At 49.5% G+C, this 17,467-nt stretch overlaps 1 protein-coding gene across 1 annotated transcript; it reads right to left on the bottom strand.

The window, feature by feature from the left end:
* Nucleotides 1-553: 553 nt before the first annotated feature.
* Pdzk1 (PDZ domain containing 1) lies at nucleotides 554-14,655 on the bottom strand. Its single transcript, XM_059265923.1, has 8 exons — nucleotides 14,446-14,655; nucleotides 13,108-13,357; nucleotides 9,893-10,029; nucleotides 8,723-8,918; nucleotides 7,439-7,635; nucleotides 2,338-2,562; nucleotides 1,710-2,000; nucleotides 554-907 (listed from the first exon to the last, which is right to left on the bottom strand). The coding sequence occupies exons 1-8, from the start codon at nucleotides 14,653-14,655 to the stop codon at nucleotides 854-856; spliced, it is 1,560 nt and encodes a 519-aa protein (XP_059121906.1). The 3' UTR covers nucleotides 554-853.
* Nucleotides 14,656-17,467: the final 2,812 nt, after the last annotated feature.

Here is a 17,467-nt window from a genome sequence, read left to right as displayed (position 1 = left end):
TCCCTCCCTCACCCAACTTTACCCCATAAAAATAACCAAAAGGTTGTTTGTTCTTTTTGGGAAAGGGATGATAGGCAACTGAAATACATTTTACCAAAAGATTTTAGGTATGCCTTTTTTTAAAGTTCCTTTTAACTTAGTGAAGAGTGGATGCCTTACACTAGCCCAGTGGTGGAGCTTCAGGCTGTCTTTCCCTCTGCCTCTCGTGGTGTGGGTTGAGACAGTGAGTAGCTGTTAGCTGCCACAGCCCTCCCCGACCATAAAAGGAAGGCGATGTTTTTTAATACTCAAATGCAATATAAGAAAATTCGGAAATATATTGCCTGGAAGTCTCCTTTTATTACTAAGGTCATAGTGTGTACTTTGCCATGTTGGGCTTCTAGAAATGAAATAGAAAAATGCAGATGAAGAAGCATGAAATGTTCATACAGAACAAAGGCACTGTTCAAATCCAGATCCTGTTAGCCAGCAGGAAAGTTGCAGCCAACTCCAAAGCACTTGAATAATGCTCTTAGCCACAGCATTGCTACAGAGACACACCTCCAACAGGATGTCTGCTTGGAACTTTTATTAGCCACACTCACACATACACAAACGAATCATCTCTGGTGCTCAAGATGCAAACAGAAGGTTTCATCAGCAAAAATGGAAAGTTGTACTTCGGCAGATATCACATAGAAAGAACCTGGCCACTCCCTCCAGCTAAATTGAGCAGCCCTTACAACAGCAGACCGTCACGTGGAATGAGTGATTCTAGAGGCCTAATGGGGCCAGCAGAGGGCTCCTTCCTTGGAAAGGAAGTTCCTGGACATGTAAGAGGAATCCAGTAGCCAAAAATCACCGTTTGTTCTCATCACATCTCTGTGTCCTCAGAGTTGGAAGAAGAATGCGAGGCTGTGCTGCGAGTCTGTGAAAAGAAAACCGAGGGTTTACCCGGGCAGAGTGTGAGCCGCAGGAGAGCCTGGCCTGCTCTAGACTGCATGCTTAAGTCAGGGAGGAGAGCCGTGCACTCCGAGAAGACATGGTCTGACATCTATGCTTGGCTTCCTATTTAACACAAACGAAGTTCTCGTCTATATCTATATGATTGTATATATGTAATCCGTTTTCTATAAGACCACTATAGCACCATAACTGACATTGCTAATCTATCAGTAGAAATAATACAATGGAAAGGAAAAGTGTAGTGAGACTTTTCATCAAAAGCCTGACTCCGGTAAATTTCCTTTTATGAACTTGGCCATCAATTCATTTTTGAATCTCAAGTTCATCTGTGAAGAAAAAGTTGACTAGAAAAAATACTGCCCTAACCATCTCTGTGTGTTTACTCACTGTGAGCCAGGCACTGTTCAAATACTTTTATTCTGAAAACGGTTGTACATATCATCCCTGTTTTATAGGTAGGCAAGCTAAAGCACAGAGCCAGGAAATCCGCTGATGTGCGGCAGAACCAAGCTGGTTCTTCTGATGGTCTCCGTCGTGATTCTGATAAAATCCTCATTTACTGATTGTCAGCCACATGCTAAGAAAATAACCTCATGAGCCACAATCCCAGCACTCAGGAGGCTGAGACAAGAGGGTGGCGAGTTCTAGATCAGCCTGGGCTCCACACCGAGGCTGCATTTCTAAGAAGACAATAAATTTGTCCCCGTCCTACCTCCTCTCCCAAACCCTGTGTTCCGACTCCCAAGAAGTGGGTCACCACTCACTCGTTCTCTTGCTGTGTGGGGGTCAAGCTCTGACTCTGCTGACGTTCCTCCTCTGTCATCAGAACAGATGTCCAGGGGGTCAGCCATGGAGGAAACGATGGGGATTTTCTTAGCTTGGAAGTAGTCGTAGGCCTTCTTTCCACAGACCAGGAGAGTGACATGCTCCCCACTGCTCTTGATCCTGTCCACTACTTTCTCATAGGGTTCCTCCTGCACGCTCTCCCCGTTCACTTCAATGATGACGTCCTCATCCTCCAGCCCGGCCTTGTCCGCAGGGCCACCCTCCTGTACCTGTGAGCACAAGTTCTGAGTGTCAGTTCCAAACATGGGTGAGAGTGTGCCAGGCAGCTTCCCTCCTGAAAACTTAACCACACCTTTCTCCTTGAGGGGCCACACCCCCTCTACTCCACACTGGCCAAGCACCATACTGAACATCTTTGGGCTGGAGGCATCTGGCCCCCGTCTTGTGATCCCAACTTGAGAGCTGCAGAGGTCTCACTGGCTGTCCCTACAGGGTACAGGCACCGTGACATGCACAGAAGCAGACGGTAGCACCCCTGGAGGTGGAGAGTGTGACTGACTAGCGTCCTCCTGACTCGCGGCTGCTGGGACCAGTTCCCATACATACCTCTTTGACAAAGGAGCCTGGCTGACCCCGAATGGCATTCAGGTGAAAGCCAAAGCTGTCGTCAACTTTGATCAGTCTACAGAGCTTGGGTTTATGATCCTCCTCATCCTCTGCAGTGTCTGGACTTGTGGCCTCCAGAGGAGCAGGGACAGGAGCTGCAGCTTCCCTGACAGACCCATTGGGCAGTTCTTGGCTTTGGCAGTAGAGAAGTGGAGAAAAACGAGCCTGTTGAAAATAAAGGGGAAAAAAATACATGTATGAGCAGTTACACTTCATTAAACATGATGACTTAATATACAGGGTGTCACACATGTCTGATTGTAGACTCTGAAGTTTCTCTGCCACAGCCAGAGAAGGTAGAAATATGTATCCACACACATACAAGTGCATAAGATAGAATAGTATAGAGTTCTGTACCAAACCCCAAAGCTGTCTAACGAAGAAGCTAGCTTAACTCCACAAAAGCAGGCAGATCACTGAACACGGCCTACACTCCTCCGTGGGGAACACTTCCGAGGGGCTAATCCAAGTCCTCCTGTCCCCTGCCCTTCAGTAAAACTGTCTAAAAGACAGCCGGGCAGTAGTAGAGCACACCTTTAATTCCAGCACTTAGGAGGCAGAGGCAGGTGGGTCTCTGTGAGTTCGAGGCCAGCCTGGTCTACAGAGCGAGTTCCAGGACAGCCAGGGCTACACAGAGAAAGCCTGTCTCTAAAAACCAAAAGACAAACCATTTTTGTGACTAACGGAAGACTCAAAGACATCAGAAAAGACCAACTCCACACACTGATAACGGGAGAGGTGACCACATACAGCAGCGACAGTGAATTCCATCCCTCAGCTGCTTGCCATCTCCAGGGCTGGCATCAGTAATGCCAACTTACTTTGCTGTTTACTGTAATTACCTTAGCTCTTCTCTCATGCCACGCTTCCTCCTGTCTATAAATACTCTGGTCCCTCTCACTTGCATGGCCACAGAGAAAGCAATAGCCGTGGTCTTGAGAACAAACAGGAAACGAACTGTTTCCTTTACTCTGATGCTTGAGCACACGCATCCTGATGCCTTTGTGTAGTTATCCTAGGAACGCCTGCTAACTCTGAGACAGCCCCCCTGGCCTGAAGCTCACGCGGGGGTTTAGCCCGGCCTGCCGAGCATGCCCCAGGGGTCCATCTTTGCTTCCCCGGCACTCAGTTTTGTGCCACCATGCTCAGCATTTGAGCATATGTCCTGGGGATCCAACTCAAGCCCTTACTCTTTCAAGGTAAGCACTTCATCAATTGGGCTAAGTCCCCATCCCTGATTATTTTTTTAATTTGTATTTTAATAGACTTAACTTAGCTGGCTGAGGATTTTGCCTGAGTTAGGGGCTAGATTTGGCTGTGCTCTGGACCTGCTCAGCAGTTAAATTGAGGTCATTTGTTAGAAAGCGGAGGCCATCAAGCAGTGAGGAACACTGTCCACCTCATCACTGTGGATGCTTAGTTAGCAAAAGTGAGATGTGGGGTCGTCTGCCTTTCTGCCCATGTCGTCCTTAGAAGCCAGGTGCCTGGCAGCTCAGCCCCATGCAGCCCTCAGAGATGTGTCTACAAATGCTCCACCGCAGAGGCTAGAAGATGTGCGAACTCATCGGTGACTCACTCACCCAGGTACCCCTGAGCTCTCCAGGCAGGCAGAACAGCTGTGTCTGCCTGGGGACGAACCCCTGGCATCAGAGTGCCCAGCATGAAAGAAGAAACAGGAAGGCTTTTATCCCTCTCTGGAGCACTTGTGAATCTAGCCCTAGGAACTGTTAAAGGTGTTTGACTTACTACTGTATCTCAGATCCGTCCCACCCCCAAGGCAGCCCGAGAAGCCCACCGTGGAGAGTGGGAAGACTCCCCTCAAGTTAACCGAAACCAGGAAGATTACACTGACATCATTCTACCACAGATTCTGTTCCTCAGGAGTTACAACAAAACCCTCAGTGCAGCATCGACGTACAACATCAAACAGTGGCTTGCAGAAGTCAAGGTGTCCCCATTTCTAACAGCTACGGTGTTCTTAAGCCAGAAATAGCTCCCTGGTGCTTTAGTATGGGAACAGCCTTTCAAATTATTTTTTCTTTAAAAAAAAAAAAAAGGTGAGCAAACATGCACTCGGCTGGGCAGTGATGAGGATTTACTGCCTGCCGACCTGTCACGTTCTCAAGGCTGCTCCTCTCCCCGGAAGCCTGTCCTGCTTCAGGGTGGCACCCAGTGTTGTCCCTTTCCTCCGTCACCACCTTTTTGGTTGCAGGACTTTGTCAGAATAGGTTCTCAGAACTGGACACAATATGAATTCAATGGTCATACATGGGAGACATCCACATGTTCAATGGTCATACATGGGAGACATCCACATGTTCAGTCACCATCCATGGGAGACATCCACATGTTCAGTGACCATCCGTGGGAGACATCCACATGTTCAATCACCATCCATGGGAGACATCCACATGTTCAATCACCATCCATGGGAGACATCCACATGTTCAATCACCATCCATGGGATTCAGCCACATGTTCAATGACCATACATGGGAGACATCCACATGTTCAATGACCATACATGGGAGACATCCACATGCACTAAATAGTAACTAAATTAGTCCTTCCCCTGCCCCTCATGCTACCTTACAACCAAGAAAGCTGGAGCTTAGGACTGCTTATCCATGATTCCATTACTAGTGTTTCCATGGCTGTTTCCTTTAATGTCACCTTAAATTGTTTTGTTTTGTTTGGGGGGGGCAGCTTTTTGGAGTACCAGATATGTTCTCGACACTTCGTATTCAGACAGTTTACTTTCAAGTTCAACTAGTACTTAAAAACCATCTCTAGTCCGTCTTGTTCGTTTTTATTCCTCCTCATCTGATTAGAAGGGCGTGTGTTCGTGGGTGTGCAGGTACACACGTGTGTGCAGAAGATAACCTTGGGTGTCATTGCTTGGGTGTCCTTTCACCTTGCCTCTCGTGTGACAGGGTCTGTCCCCCATGAGGCTAGGCTGGCCAGCCCCTGAGCCCCAGGATCCTGCCCCCACCTCTCCAGCACACACAGTATCACACCTGGCTTCGTCACAGAGGTGCTGGGGATCGAACTCAGATCCTCAGGCAAGGCGAGAACTTGGGACGCAGCTATCGATCCAGCCCCTGGCTAGATGTTTTGAATGTTAATCACATCCTCCTGTCAATTACCCACCATTCCTTTAAATCCTCTGAAAATATATTAAACATGTCTCCATCCCAATGTAATAAATCAGGATGGGAACAAGTAGTGTGTGTGTACCATTAGAGACTTCTCTTCAGGTTGACATTATCCCAACACCAGAGATTCTCTAGGTATGATTATTCAACTAGCTAACAAATCCATTCTTTTTTTTTCCATCCGATTAATTCTTTAATCTTGTTTACAAAAGCACCTTGAAAAATCTAATCAAGATTTAAGAGAACATGTGTGGTCTGATGAATCGAGTCGGAGAACTTGAGTTCAAATACCCAGCTTAGCAGAGACTCAGATCAGTATCTAAGTCGTTCAGTGTCCAAGTTTAGTTTCCAAGCTATAAGAAGAGGCCATTGTCACCACCCATACTCTTCCTCCCTATGCCATGCCGCTGAGGTGCTTCTGTTACTGCGTAACACACAGAAGACGACTATTATCTATCCCTGTGGCCAACATTCAGCAAGGCAGATGGCACTGTGGCCCCCAGACATCTGCTAAACTGGACTGAACCCCAGTTCTCATGATAAAGTATTATAAAATGTTGGGAGTAGAGCTGCTCAGTGGTTAAGAGCACATGCCACTCTTGCAAAGGACCCGTTTGGTTCCCAGCACTCACATCAGACAGTTTACAGTTGCCTGTAACTCCAGCTCCAGGGGACCCAGCACCCTCTTCTGGACTCTGTGAGCACATGCTCTCATGTACACATATCCACTCACAACCACACATATACACATGATTTAAAAATAATAGCATCTTTTCTAAAAAGCCTTAACACGAAGAGGGAGTGAGGTTCTTGGTGATGTTTACACTGTGTTTACTGAGGACAATGTGAAGGAGAATTCCAGGACTGTGGAGAGGTGGGAATGGTCCAGCAGTTTCTCTAGGACGAACTGTAGCCTAACAATGGATTCCTTCTCACCTCAGACATTCTGATAAACAAGTTAGAATGTACTAACAACATCTGTTCTTCATCAGCCAAAGGGCTACATGCTGTCGCACAGCATCTGAGGCCTCTGCCTCACTGTAACCTGCCTGTTTCCACAAATGTATTTTTTAGGCCTTGATTTATACCTTTCTTTGTTCTGTTACTATAAAAACTCCATTCAACTGCCTCCACATTGGAACATGGTGGGACTTGGGATAACCTAAATCTGTGTTCTCGGACCATGGTCCCTCAAATTTAACCCCAAAATAAATTCTTCCTCCTTCTGAGGTGAGAGCTATGGTTCTGAATCATCGACAATAAACTAATGAACTTTTCTAGATCTTTACTCAAGACCGAAGAAGCCTGCTGAGCAACAACAGTATCACATCCACTATCAGGGCTGGAGAAATGGCTCAGAGGTTAAGAGTACTCACCTCTTGCAGAGGACCCAAGTTCGGTTCCCAGTACTCACAACAGGTGGCTCACAACCTCCCGTAACTCCAGCCCCAGGAGATCTGACGCCCGCTTCTGACCCCGGCATGCACATGCCCATACATACATGCAGACTCGCACACAAAAATGAATCTAAAACCAAATAAATCCATCTACGCCTGTGCCAGCTCTGAGAAGTCCGGGCCGCCTCTGTCCAGTTTGAGATTCCTGTTCTTCATAGCTTATCCCAGATCAGCGAGAGTCATTCTTCAGCTGATATACAAATTCAAAGTTTTTAGTCCAGGAATTTATAACTCATTTAACACTCTCCTGTCACCACCAATTTGAGCCACAGTTTGGCCTTAGTGGTTGTTATGCCCCTTCCAGGCTGAAGGACAAAGGACTCAGCTCCAAGTCGGAGGGCATGAGAGAAGGAGCCCCGCCCTAGTGCATGAATATGTGCGTGAACATACATCCTTATATGGAATAGATGCATTCCAGGACTTACTTACCAGTCCGTAGATGCTGTCCGCCTCTTTGTCCACCACCAGCAGTGTGGTCTGGTCTCCGCCCTCCTTGATCATTCCCACCACACTGTCGTGATCGAGGCCTTCCACGGACACGCCATTGACAGCAACCACCAAGTCGTTGTTCTGCAAGCCAGCCGCCTCGGCGGGGCTCCCAGGTTCTATGTCCTTGGTGACCTGACCTACCCTCCCCACACAGAGCAAAGTCACCAGGAAAGCCCCCAAGCAAATAAGTGCTGAGGTCTCTGCTGGATCCCTGGGCCTGAAGAAATAGGTATAAAGGCATGCTGAATCCAACTCCCCCAGTCTCTCTGCACCCCAGGGGCCTCAAATCTACTCTCTAGCCTGTTCCTGGAGCAAACCCAGCCTCAAACCATGAGAGGGTCTTAAAAGACTGGGAACCTGGTGTTTACTGAAAGTGTCTGATGGTCACTTTTGACAAAGTGGCAGGCTAAGAAGTTCCTAGGAAGTCCGTGGGCGTCCTTGCAGCCACAAATCGTACCCAGCAGGTAAGCCACAGAAGGGAAAGGGGCCAGCACCAGGGAAGTGGAAGCTGTAGGGCCCCAAGTTCAAGGTCAGTCTGTACACGGGGAGACCCTGATGGAAGGGGGTGCAGAGCACAAAGGCTCCCAGCCTTCGAAGCCAGACCGGCACTGCCCTATTTGGGGGTCCCCGCCTGTGCCCCAACAAGCAAAGTTCAGCCACTAGTCCTCCATAAGCTGATCCAAACAGCCAAATTAATAGCAGAAAGGAGAGAGTTACTCAAGATAGCCACCTTGGTAAGGGCAAAGGGGTCACCTTCAAGTCTATCTTCAGGGTTCTGAAGTGAGGTTAAGGCCCCACGCACCACCAGCCCATCCTGCCCTCTCCCGAAAGGTGGTCTGATAAGTTGTGAGTCCCTTCTGGGTGCCTGCCCTCGTTCCCCACCAATATTTCTCTTTTCCCAGCGTGAGATTCCTGAGAGAATTTCCAGAGGCCGGTTGCTTGCAGCGTGCTCAACCTTGTGTTCAAGGCCATTATGTTGGCAACATAAAGTCAGAAAAAGTTGGGATATTCGCATCACAGAAATCAGCAAATGCTCCATATTCAGATTTCTTTCAGAGAGCCAAGTTAGTCCCGCCTGCCTATCCAGACCCTAAACTCTGCCTGACCACTCTGTTATGGAAACTGAGACTCCAGCACCAGGCCGCCCAGGGCAACGTGAGCAGCTCTGCCTCCCTACTCCCCTGCAGGGCCCTGGCGGGCCGGAGCTGCTGCCTGGTGCCTCACCTTTCTGTCCGGAGCCTGCCTTCAGGTAGAACCCGTAACCATTGCTTCCCTTCCTGATCTCCACCACCCGGGGCTGGTGGGGCAGCAGTCTCAAACTGGCTGTTTCCCTCCTGAACTGTGTCTTCTGTTCATCATGGCGCTTGGCAGTCTCCTTGTCCACAAGGAGGAACACGATACGGCTCCCCGCCTTCTTCACCTGCAGCAAGACACACAGATGAGGGCCGGGGGCCTCCACAAACGCCCCCGGCGGGGGGGGGGGGGGGGGGGGAGAGGCTGCCGTGCGGCGCAGGCGCAGAAGGCTCGGGTCCGGAACCTGAGCATGAGCGCTTGCATGCTTCCCCCGGCCTGACTGGTATTTATCTAGCTACTTGGAGGGAAAACAGCCAACCGCACAGACGTTAACTGAACTCAAGTGGGAGCCCAAATTCTTAAAGAGCAGAAAGATGTGCAGGTGAGAAGGGCCGAATGGGATTTTAGAAAAGAAAGTAAGGGTCTACAGGGCAAGAGGTCGGTCAGTGTCCGAGGCTCCATCTGACCTCAACAAGAGAGCCCTTCTCCGGTGTCAGCATGCTGGGGGCCTTCCCACACCCGGCAGGAATGGTTTGTTACCCATGGCCATCCGGAGTGTGGAAATGGACTTGAGGAATTGCTTACAAACGTAATGCTGTATTCTGTTCTGAGCAGTGATGAAATCCATCCCTTGCCACCCACACCTCCATCCAGAAGGTATCTAGCATCCTCGTCCTTGTGCCCGACACCTGTCAGTCACTGAACGCAGCAGCCACCCGCAGACGGCAAACAGTAATAAGTCAGTGCGGTCTCCTCCTCGCCTACCATAGTTCAGTTTACAAGTCGGACACAGTGACTAACACATAATCAATTACAGCAGTGTATTGTGGGAACAGTTGTTTAAACTTATAAACCATCTGTTTCCTCTGGAAGTTTCCATTACTTTCAGATGTGGTTGACTGCAAGTGAACGTAGAAATGGAAACTGAAAGGGGGAGGGGCCCAGAGCCCTGTTAGCCCCGCCCATGACATCTGTTGATACAAACAACTAGATGGATGCTCTCCATCACAAGCTCATCCAGGCAGGCGCTACCACCCACCTCCACCACTTCCGGTGGAGTGGCCGGGAGGAGAGAGGAGAAAAGCGCCCTTTGAGGATTACCTTCGCCACCACTTCCTCGTGACTGGCGTTCTCTACGTTTTCTCCGTTCACTTCAACCAAGAGATCGTCGGCCAGGACCCCAGCTCTCATGGCCACACCCTGAGGTGTTATGTCAGTCAGGTACACGCCCTTTTTGCCTGGAAGAAGAGTTGAGAGAGATCCTATTGCACAGAAAAGCTGTCCGTCTGCCGATCAAGAGTTCCCTCCGGAGACCTTCGGAGCTGACACAGATTGCCATCTGCCTCAGCTCTCAACTCAGTTACAGCTCCCAGCAGAAGCTGGGCACTGCTGTGACTCAGCACGGGTCTGCTGGTCTGAAGAGAAAGTCTTTCTGACTGAAGGAAAGGCGAGACTCTCTGTGACAAGCCGGTGAGATGACTTAGAGGATTAGGCCACCTGATGTCATGTCTGATGACCTGGGTTCAATTCCCAGGTCCACATAGTGGAAGAACAGAACTGTAAGCTGTCCCCTGACCCCCACACATTCAGCATGGCATGCATGAACACACACACACACACACACACACACACACACACACACACACACACACACGAGCACATGCACACATACACACACATCAATGGAAATTTTAAAAATGTCTGGTGTTGGCCTCTTGAACCAGAAAGTACTGATCCATACCCACACAGCATCTATCTCTGCATCTGTAGAATTAGAAGTCAATGCCTCTGTTCCTTCCCCTAACATCACATACCGCTGGCGTCCACAGACCTCTGCTGCAGCCCAGCAAGGCGGGAGAGAGGAGGAAGAGAAGGAGCTCATGTGTGTGGTGTGGTTTAGGTGTTAACCTAAAGAAATGCTAGTAATTCTTTCTAGACGCTAACATTTCCGTCTGTTCTGAGGGTAGCTTCCTCCCCCCTGGAGCTGAGGACCGAACCCAGGGCCTTGTGCTTGCTAGGCAAGTACTCTACCACTAAGCTAAATCCCCAACCCCATGAGGGTAGCTCATCTACGGTACTTGTAAGGAGAAGGAGGATCACCACCAACTCAGCTTCCTTGAATATTAACAGTTCTCCTGTTGCCCGTTAGAACACAAGGATGGCACCTTTAAGGTCTCCCTGCAGCTCCCTCTGGAACAGAGTTAAAAGCACCTATGATGGGACTCGCCAGCTCTTGACTGGCATCCTCCATGCTCCTGGCCACACATGACTGTGTTGAACTAAATTCCATGATGGGAAACTCCTCACCACCCCTAGGTGGTCATGAAAAGCCAGACCTCTCCCTTTGTTCTGGGCTCAGAGAAAGCTCTGAGAGCTGACCTCTGAAGAGGTTCCTCTAGCCTCCCTGGCCATCCTTCTCATATGGTTGGCTCATTCATTCACTCGTTCATCCATTTTCTCTCTCTCCTGGCTTCAAAGGGAAGCCTGCCCTTCCCGTTAAGATCCCACCGAGTCTGACTCTCCATACATCCTGCTGTCTAATGTCCCCCACCCAGGCCCCATCATGGCCTCGAGGCCCTCGCTCGTCCTAATAAACCTCATTCCTGACGGGATTATGTGTCAGCTTCCCTCTCCAAGCTGATTGCTGCTTGGCTTCTTATACATTCACCATTATCTTGCAGTTTGTCATGAAGAAAACATTCTCTCCATAAAGCTAACAAACCACTCACTGCATGCATCAGCACAAGAGCCCAGTGAGGAGACTGTGAATTTGGACTTTTTAGGTTAATTTGTGTGTGTAGATACACACACACACACACACACACACACACACACACACGCGCGCGCGCACACACACGCGCGCGCACACACACGCGCGCGCACACACACGCGCGCGCACACACACGCGCCCGCACACACACGCACCCGCACACACGCACCCGCACACACGCACCCGCACACACGCACCCGCACACACGTACATGCACACACACACATTATAACATGCATGTGGAGGTCAGACTTGGTTCTCTCCCCCCACCAAGTGGGGCTCTGGGGATTGAACCCAGGTCGTCAGGCTTGGCAGCCAGCACCTCTACCCACTGAACCAGCTCACCTGCCCTTGTCTTTCTTTAACACTATTTTACCATTAATAGATTTCTAAAAACACCAAGGTTCTTTGGCCCTCAACACCACTGTGTTTAATAATACAGATGTTTAATAATACTCTCTCTCATGGTTTTACTTTCTATCTCTTGCATGACCTCTGAAAACCATGTTAAATTGTCAAATAGCCTTCTCCTTTGTCTTCCACCAAACACAGCCCACCATCAGCCTCTCCAGGACCACAGAGAATGTGGACGGGACAACACTAGTGTTAGGTGAGGAGCTAACACTCACCTCATGGCCCTTTCTCGTAATAAAGCTGATTTCTGAAAAGATGTGTCAATATCTTTCCTGAACCTACCCACCTCCTCTTCTCTGTTTAACAATTGAAGATGGGGCCAACAAGCTGGCTGGTTTCCTAGGAGAAACACAAAGATTCCAGTGGACAGTGCAGCATGGTGCATGCCTCTGAAACCACAGAAACAGGGCCTCTAAGACTTCCCAAGGGTCAGGGATTCTCAAGTATGTCCTTTGTGGCATAGGTCAGGGACACATCTTAGGGCAATTGAGACTAGGCTTCAACTGAGAGTATTATAATATCACTGGAGGGCAGGGTTTATACAGCTGCTCTGGGTTTGTAACGTGGTAACAGATGCTAAAAATTTGTTGAATTTTTGCCTTCTCTGGGCCATGAAAAGAGAGATCAGTCTCACTCAATGTAGCTATCATTAGGAACCTCCTCCCCTCCATCTTGACCCTAAGGGAGCTAGAAAAGAACAATGAAGCCAGGTGGTGGCAGTGCATACCTTTAATTCCTGTACTCAGGAGGCAGGGGCAGGCAGAACTCTGTGAGTTCGAGGCCAACCTGGTCTACAGAGTGAGTTCCAGGACAGCCAGGGCTACACAGAGAAACTCTGTCTTGAAAAACCAAGGGAATACACAACAATGAAGAGGCATCAGCCCTTGAACCCCTGACCTCAAAGGGCCAGCCTGACACACACTAGGAAAAGAGTGCCTGGGACCCTACTTCACTCAGCCCTTGCTGATGTCCAAAGTCCGGATCTCTCTTTGGACAACTGCAGAGAAAGATTTGGACTGGAGACGAAGGAAGAGGGAGTGGCGTTGCTGTGGGCATTCATAACGACTACCGAGAATGTCGTTAACAGCCTCGGTCCTCCGGAAGGCTATTGCTCACCCCGGCCCCAGCTCACCTTGGATGGTTTTCAGAGAGAAGCCGAAGTTGCTGCCCTCCTTCACCAGGTAGCAGAGCCGTGGCTGGGCGCACGTCTCCACCGCCCCATTCATCACAGGACCTGGTTTCTTATCATTCGAAGCTGGCTCCCTCTGGCTCAGATCCAATTCTTTCAAGTCCACCTGTTTTTTTATAGCCTTCTCATAGGAGTCTCCATCCAGAACCAGCAGAGTCACCGAATTCCCGCTCTTTCTGACCAGATCCACCACCTTTAAAGAAGGGAGAAATGGTAAAAGGCTACCGTGTCCTGATAACCACCTCCCACCCCCCACCAACTGCAGGAGGAAGGTGTTCATCCTATGTTCCTAAAGGTCTGCCAGCTGACCTGACACCCATACCCTAAGCAGAGGGGTACCAGACACCTTCACCTCAATACTCCTAATACATAGGGGAGGATTAGACTGGAACCCTGGCCCTGTGGGGATCCAGGAAGCCCTTACAAGGACTGGTCTTTCCCAGAAATGAATGCTCTAGACCAGTGGCTCTCAGCCTGTGGGTTGTGACCCCTTGGGGATTGAATGACCCGACCCTTTCACAGAAGTCGTGTATCAGATGCCCTGCATATCAGATATTTACAATTCATAATAGTAGCAAAATTACAGTTACGAAGTAGGAACGAAAACAATGTTATGGTCAGGGGTTCCTACAACATGAGGAACTGTATTAAAGGGCTGAAGCATTAGGGAGGTTGAGAGAGCACAACAGGGCTTCTCAGGTCTGTGGGAGGGCGGGGTGCATGGTGTAGAGAAAGGGGAACGATACCGAAGTGCGGCAGGACCCACCTCTCCCATATATTCACTGCATAAGTGTTAACAAGCTAAGTCACCTACACACGGCTGCCTGGTCTGTGCAGTCACACATGCCTCACAGGCTTGTGCTGAGGGCACTAGCTTATTCAGATAAAACTGGCTAGCACACAGCAACTGGGCAGTGCGTGTTTGACCACACTATTACAGTAGAGCATTTATGATTGATTGATTGGTTCTATAATAGGGCACATGCCATGGCACATGCATGTGGACACTTATGGAAATCAGTTCTCTCCTTCTACCATGTAAGTCCCAGGAATTGAACCCAGGTCATGAGGCTTGGCCACAAGCACCTTTACCCGCTGAGCCACATAGTACTTTTTACAATTCTCAGTTCATTATAAGCAATTAGACCGGCCAACATAAAACATGATAGATCCTGCCCAATGGCAGCCACAAGAGAACCAAGCTCCACTGACCCCCCCAAAGTCATAGTGGGCAGAGATGTGGAGGCTGAAGAGGTGCTAGAACCCCAAGTGTCTATTCACCTGTGCGTGCTCTTCCTTGTCAACAAAGACACCATTGATCCGGAGAACTCTGTCCCCATCCAGGAGCCCTGCTTTCTCTGCTGGGCTCCCCTTCTCAATCACCCGGACCAGGTGGCCATCAGTGTCCTTCTCAATGCGCAGGAAGAAGCCATAGTTCTGCCCCTCTTGTTTGGACAATTTACACTCTCTGGGGCTGAAGGTGGAGGCCATTTCTGTGAGGGAAAACAAATGAATAAATCCTCAGGCAAGGAAGTCTAGTTGGAGCGTGAAAGCCTGAGAGCCTCCACACACAGCCCATGTCTCTGCTTGTTCATTCTGCTGTGTAGCAACCCTGGGGCCCCAAGGAGCCTTTGCATAGACCATGCTCACGATGATCTCCAAATCTATTCCCCAAGAATGGCCTGTTTACTTGAGTTTCAGACCCGTGTATTCAACCGCATACATAACACAGGTGCTCTAACTTCAGTAGCTCCAACCAAACTCATCTCTGTCCCCTGCCCTAAGGAGGTTAAGTCTAAAAACACATGATTCACAAAGTTTAAGAGGCCAAATCTGCCTTCTTTAATTACCACACAAAATAAAAGGTTTCATTTGTGTGTGTGCTGGGGTTTTGTTGCTGTTGTGTGCGTGCACATGTGTGTAGAAATGAGAGGTCATGCCAGGTGTCTTTCTCAGTGCCTCTCCCCCTTATTTATTGAGATAGACTCTCTCAATGGACCTGGAGCTCACAGATCTGACCGGAGTAGCTGGAGGGCAGATCCAGCTGTCCTCCATCTCTGCCACTTCAGCATCAGGACTACAGACACACACCACCATACCCAGCCTCTTACAGGGTCTCTGGGGATCCAAAGTCCTGTCCCCAAGCTTGCGGAGTGAGCACTTTAATAAACGGGTCTGTCTTCCCAGCCCCTGGAAGTTTCCTAAGACATTCTCACACGTGTGCTCTGCCCACATCCACCTCCAAGAAGTACGCTTGCACTCAAATATCTGATGAGCCTTTCAGGTTCTAGATGTTGAGGATAAACCTGTGACGAATAAGAGAAGCTACACGCTGCCTTTCTAACCTGGGAAAATATTTTTTCATAATTATATTTTTAAAACAAAATGTGTTGTATGCCATGCTGTGGAAAAATGGAGAGATAAAGGCTCTCTCTCTCTCTCTCTCTCTCTCTCTCTCTCTCTCTCTCTCTCTCTCACACACACACACACACACACACACACACACACACACACATATCTTTGGGAAGAAGGAATGGGCTGAGGAGAAATAAGACTTCTCCTTGGAGAAATGACTTTCAAGAAGTGGGACTCAGGTGAAGCAGGACAGGGTAAGGCAGGCTTCAAACAACTGAGAGAGAGAGAGAGAAAGAGAGAGAGAGAGAGAGAGAGAGAGAGAGAGAGAGAGAGAAGGAAAAGAGAGAAAGAAAGGCAGGAAGGAAGGAAGGAAGGGAAGAAGGGAGGGAGGGAGGGAGGGAGGGAGGGAGGGAGGGAGGAAGGAAGGAAGGAAAGCCAGGCCTCAGAGCTGACTGTCGTGTCGGTAATGCAATAGAAAAGATGGGTTGCACCCCTGACTTGTACCAGCAACCCAAGACAATGCAGTGGGGCCCACCACAAAAATATGTGAGAGAGGGGCTTGGGAAGTAGGGTTCAGCAGCACAGAACAGCAGGGTACACGGGAGACGTGATCAAAATACATGACGTATACATAGGAAACGGAGAAATAATAAATGAGGTGGGAGGGAGGGAGGAAAATGCTGTAGTGATACACAAGCTTCTAGTCAGTTAAAGGATGGTGGGTTAAGGCTCCCCTTACCAAGGCCACTCTGTCCCCACCCAGCCTGCCCCTCCTGACACTACAGGAAGGGGGCTGGGAACAAGAGGAGAAAAGGCATGTGTGAGCAACAGTTGGGGCCTTACTGCTAAGAGAGACTGCTGGGGCTCCGAGGCCTCCCAGCTCAGCACTGTGCTTTCCTAGGAGAGTGGGGACCAGCCCAGTCAAGGGCTGACGTGACGGCTGCATCCAGCCAGCTCCTTCTCTGTGTTCTCCTCATCACAGCCCCTGCTTGTGAGTACGTCCCTTTACTCCAGAAGGACAGGAAGAGGTGGCTATAAAAACCAGAGGAGTAGAATGAAGAGCAGGCAACAATATGCTGCAGGCTTCCTAGAAGCCTTGCTGTGGCGATTCAAGATGCCATTGGACCTTGGTGCCCACAGAGAGGGGCAGCACAAGCAGGCAGGAAGATCTCCAAAGATGAGTGTGAAAATATGTGGTCAAAAAAAACCCCAAGAAATGGGCCCCATCAGACACGGAGAGGAGAGAAAAGCGAAGCCTCCTCATACGCCAGTGGCCATCACCTACACCTTGGGAGAGCTGCTGCGCTCTCCCACATCAGAAGACTCAACCCGGAAAGGGCCCCACGGGGAGGAAGGGGCCAAGTGCAGGCATCACCAGCCAGCTCTCCTCACTTGCAGGCACCGCTTCCAGTCTGTTCTGACGCGGACTTTTGAACTGCTCTTTCTGCCCAGCCTGCACACATGTCAGTTTCCCACCGCATGCAAGCTTCTCTCTAGACCCGCATCAGTTCTCAACTCCCCGGGGCTGAAATGCCTTGAAGGGATTGGTCAAAGCCTCTTTGATCCTTCAGGGAACCTCGGGCAACCTCATCCACATGCTTCCAATTCAGAACGCGCCTTTACAGCCAGAATGAAGGGTGCTGGATTCTGTGCGTTCATCAAAAGAGGAGGCTGTGTTTGTGGTCAACAGATGAATGTTTATTCTTAAGGCACCCACCTTAAAACTCAGCTGTCTCACACTATGGGGTAACCATGGCTGGATCCCTCCTCTTTTCCTCTGCAGGCCAAAGATGAAAAGTGAAATCCCTCCCCTAGAGGAGGCTGCACTGGGGAATGTTTTCCCATCTCACTGGAGACCCAAAAGCCCAACATGCCAAAAAGACACGAGTGTACTCTTTCTTGGCAACAATCTCAGGCTGTGTCTTGTTTGGGTGGCCGTTCAAAGTTT

This window comes from Peromyscus eremicus, chromosome 6 (genome assembly GCF_949786415.1).
Source record: "Peromyscus eremicus chromosome 6, PerEre_H2_v1, whole genome shotgun sequence".
NCBI lineage: Eukaryota > Metazoa > Chordata > Mammalia > Rodentia > Cricetidae > Peromyscus > Peromyscus eremicus.
The sequence above is the reverse complement of the archived record's forward strand: the minus strand, read 5'-3'. Positions and strand labels throughout refer to the sequence as shown.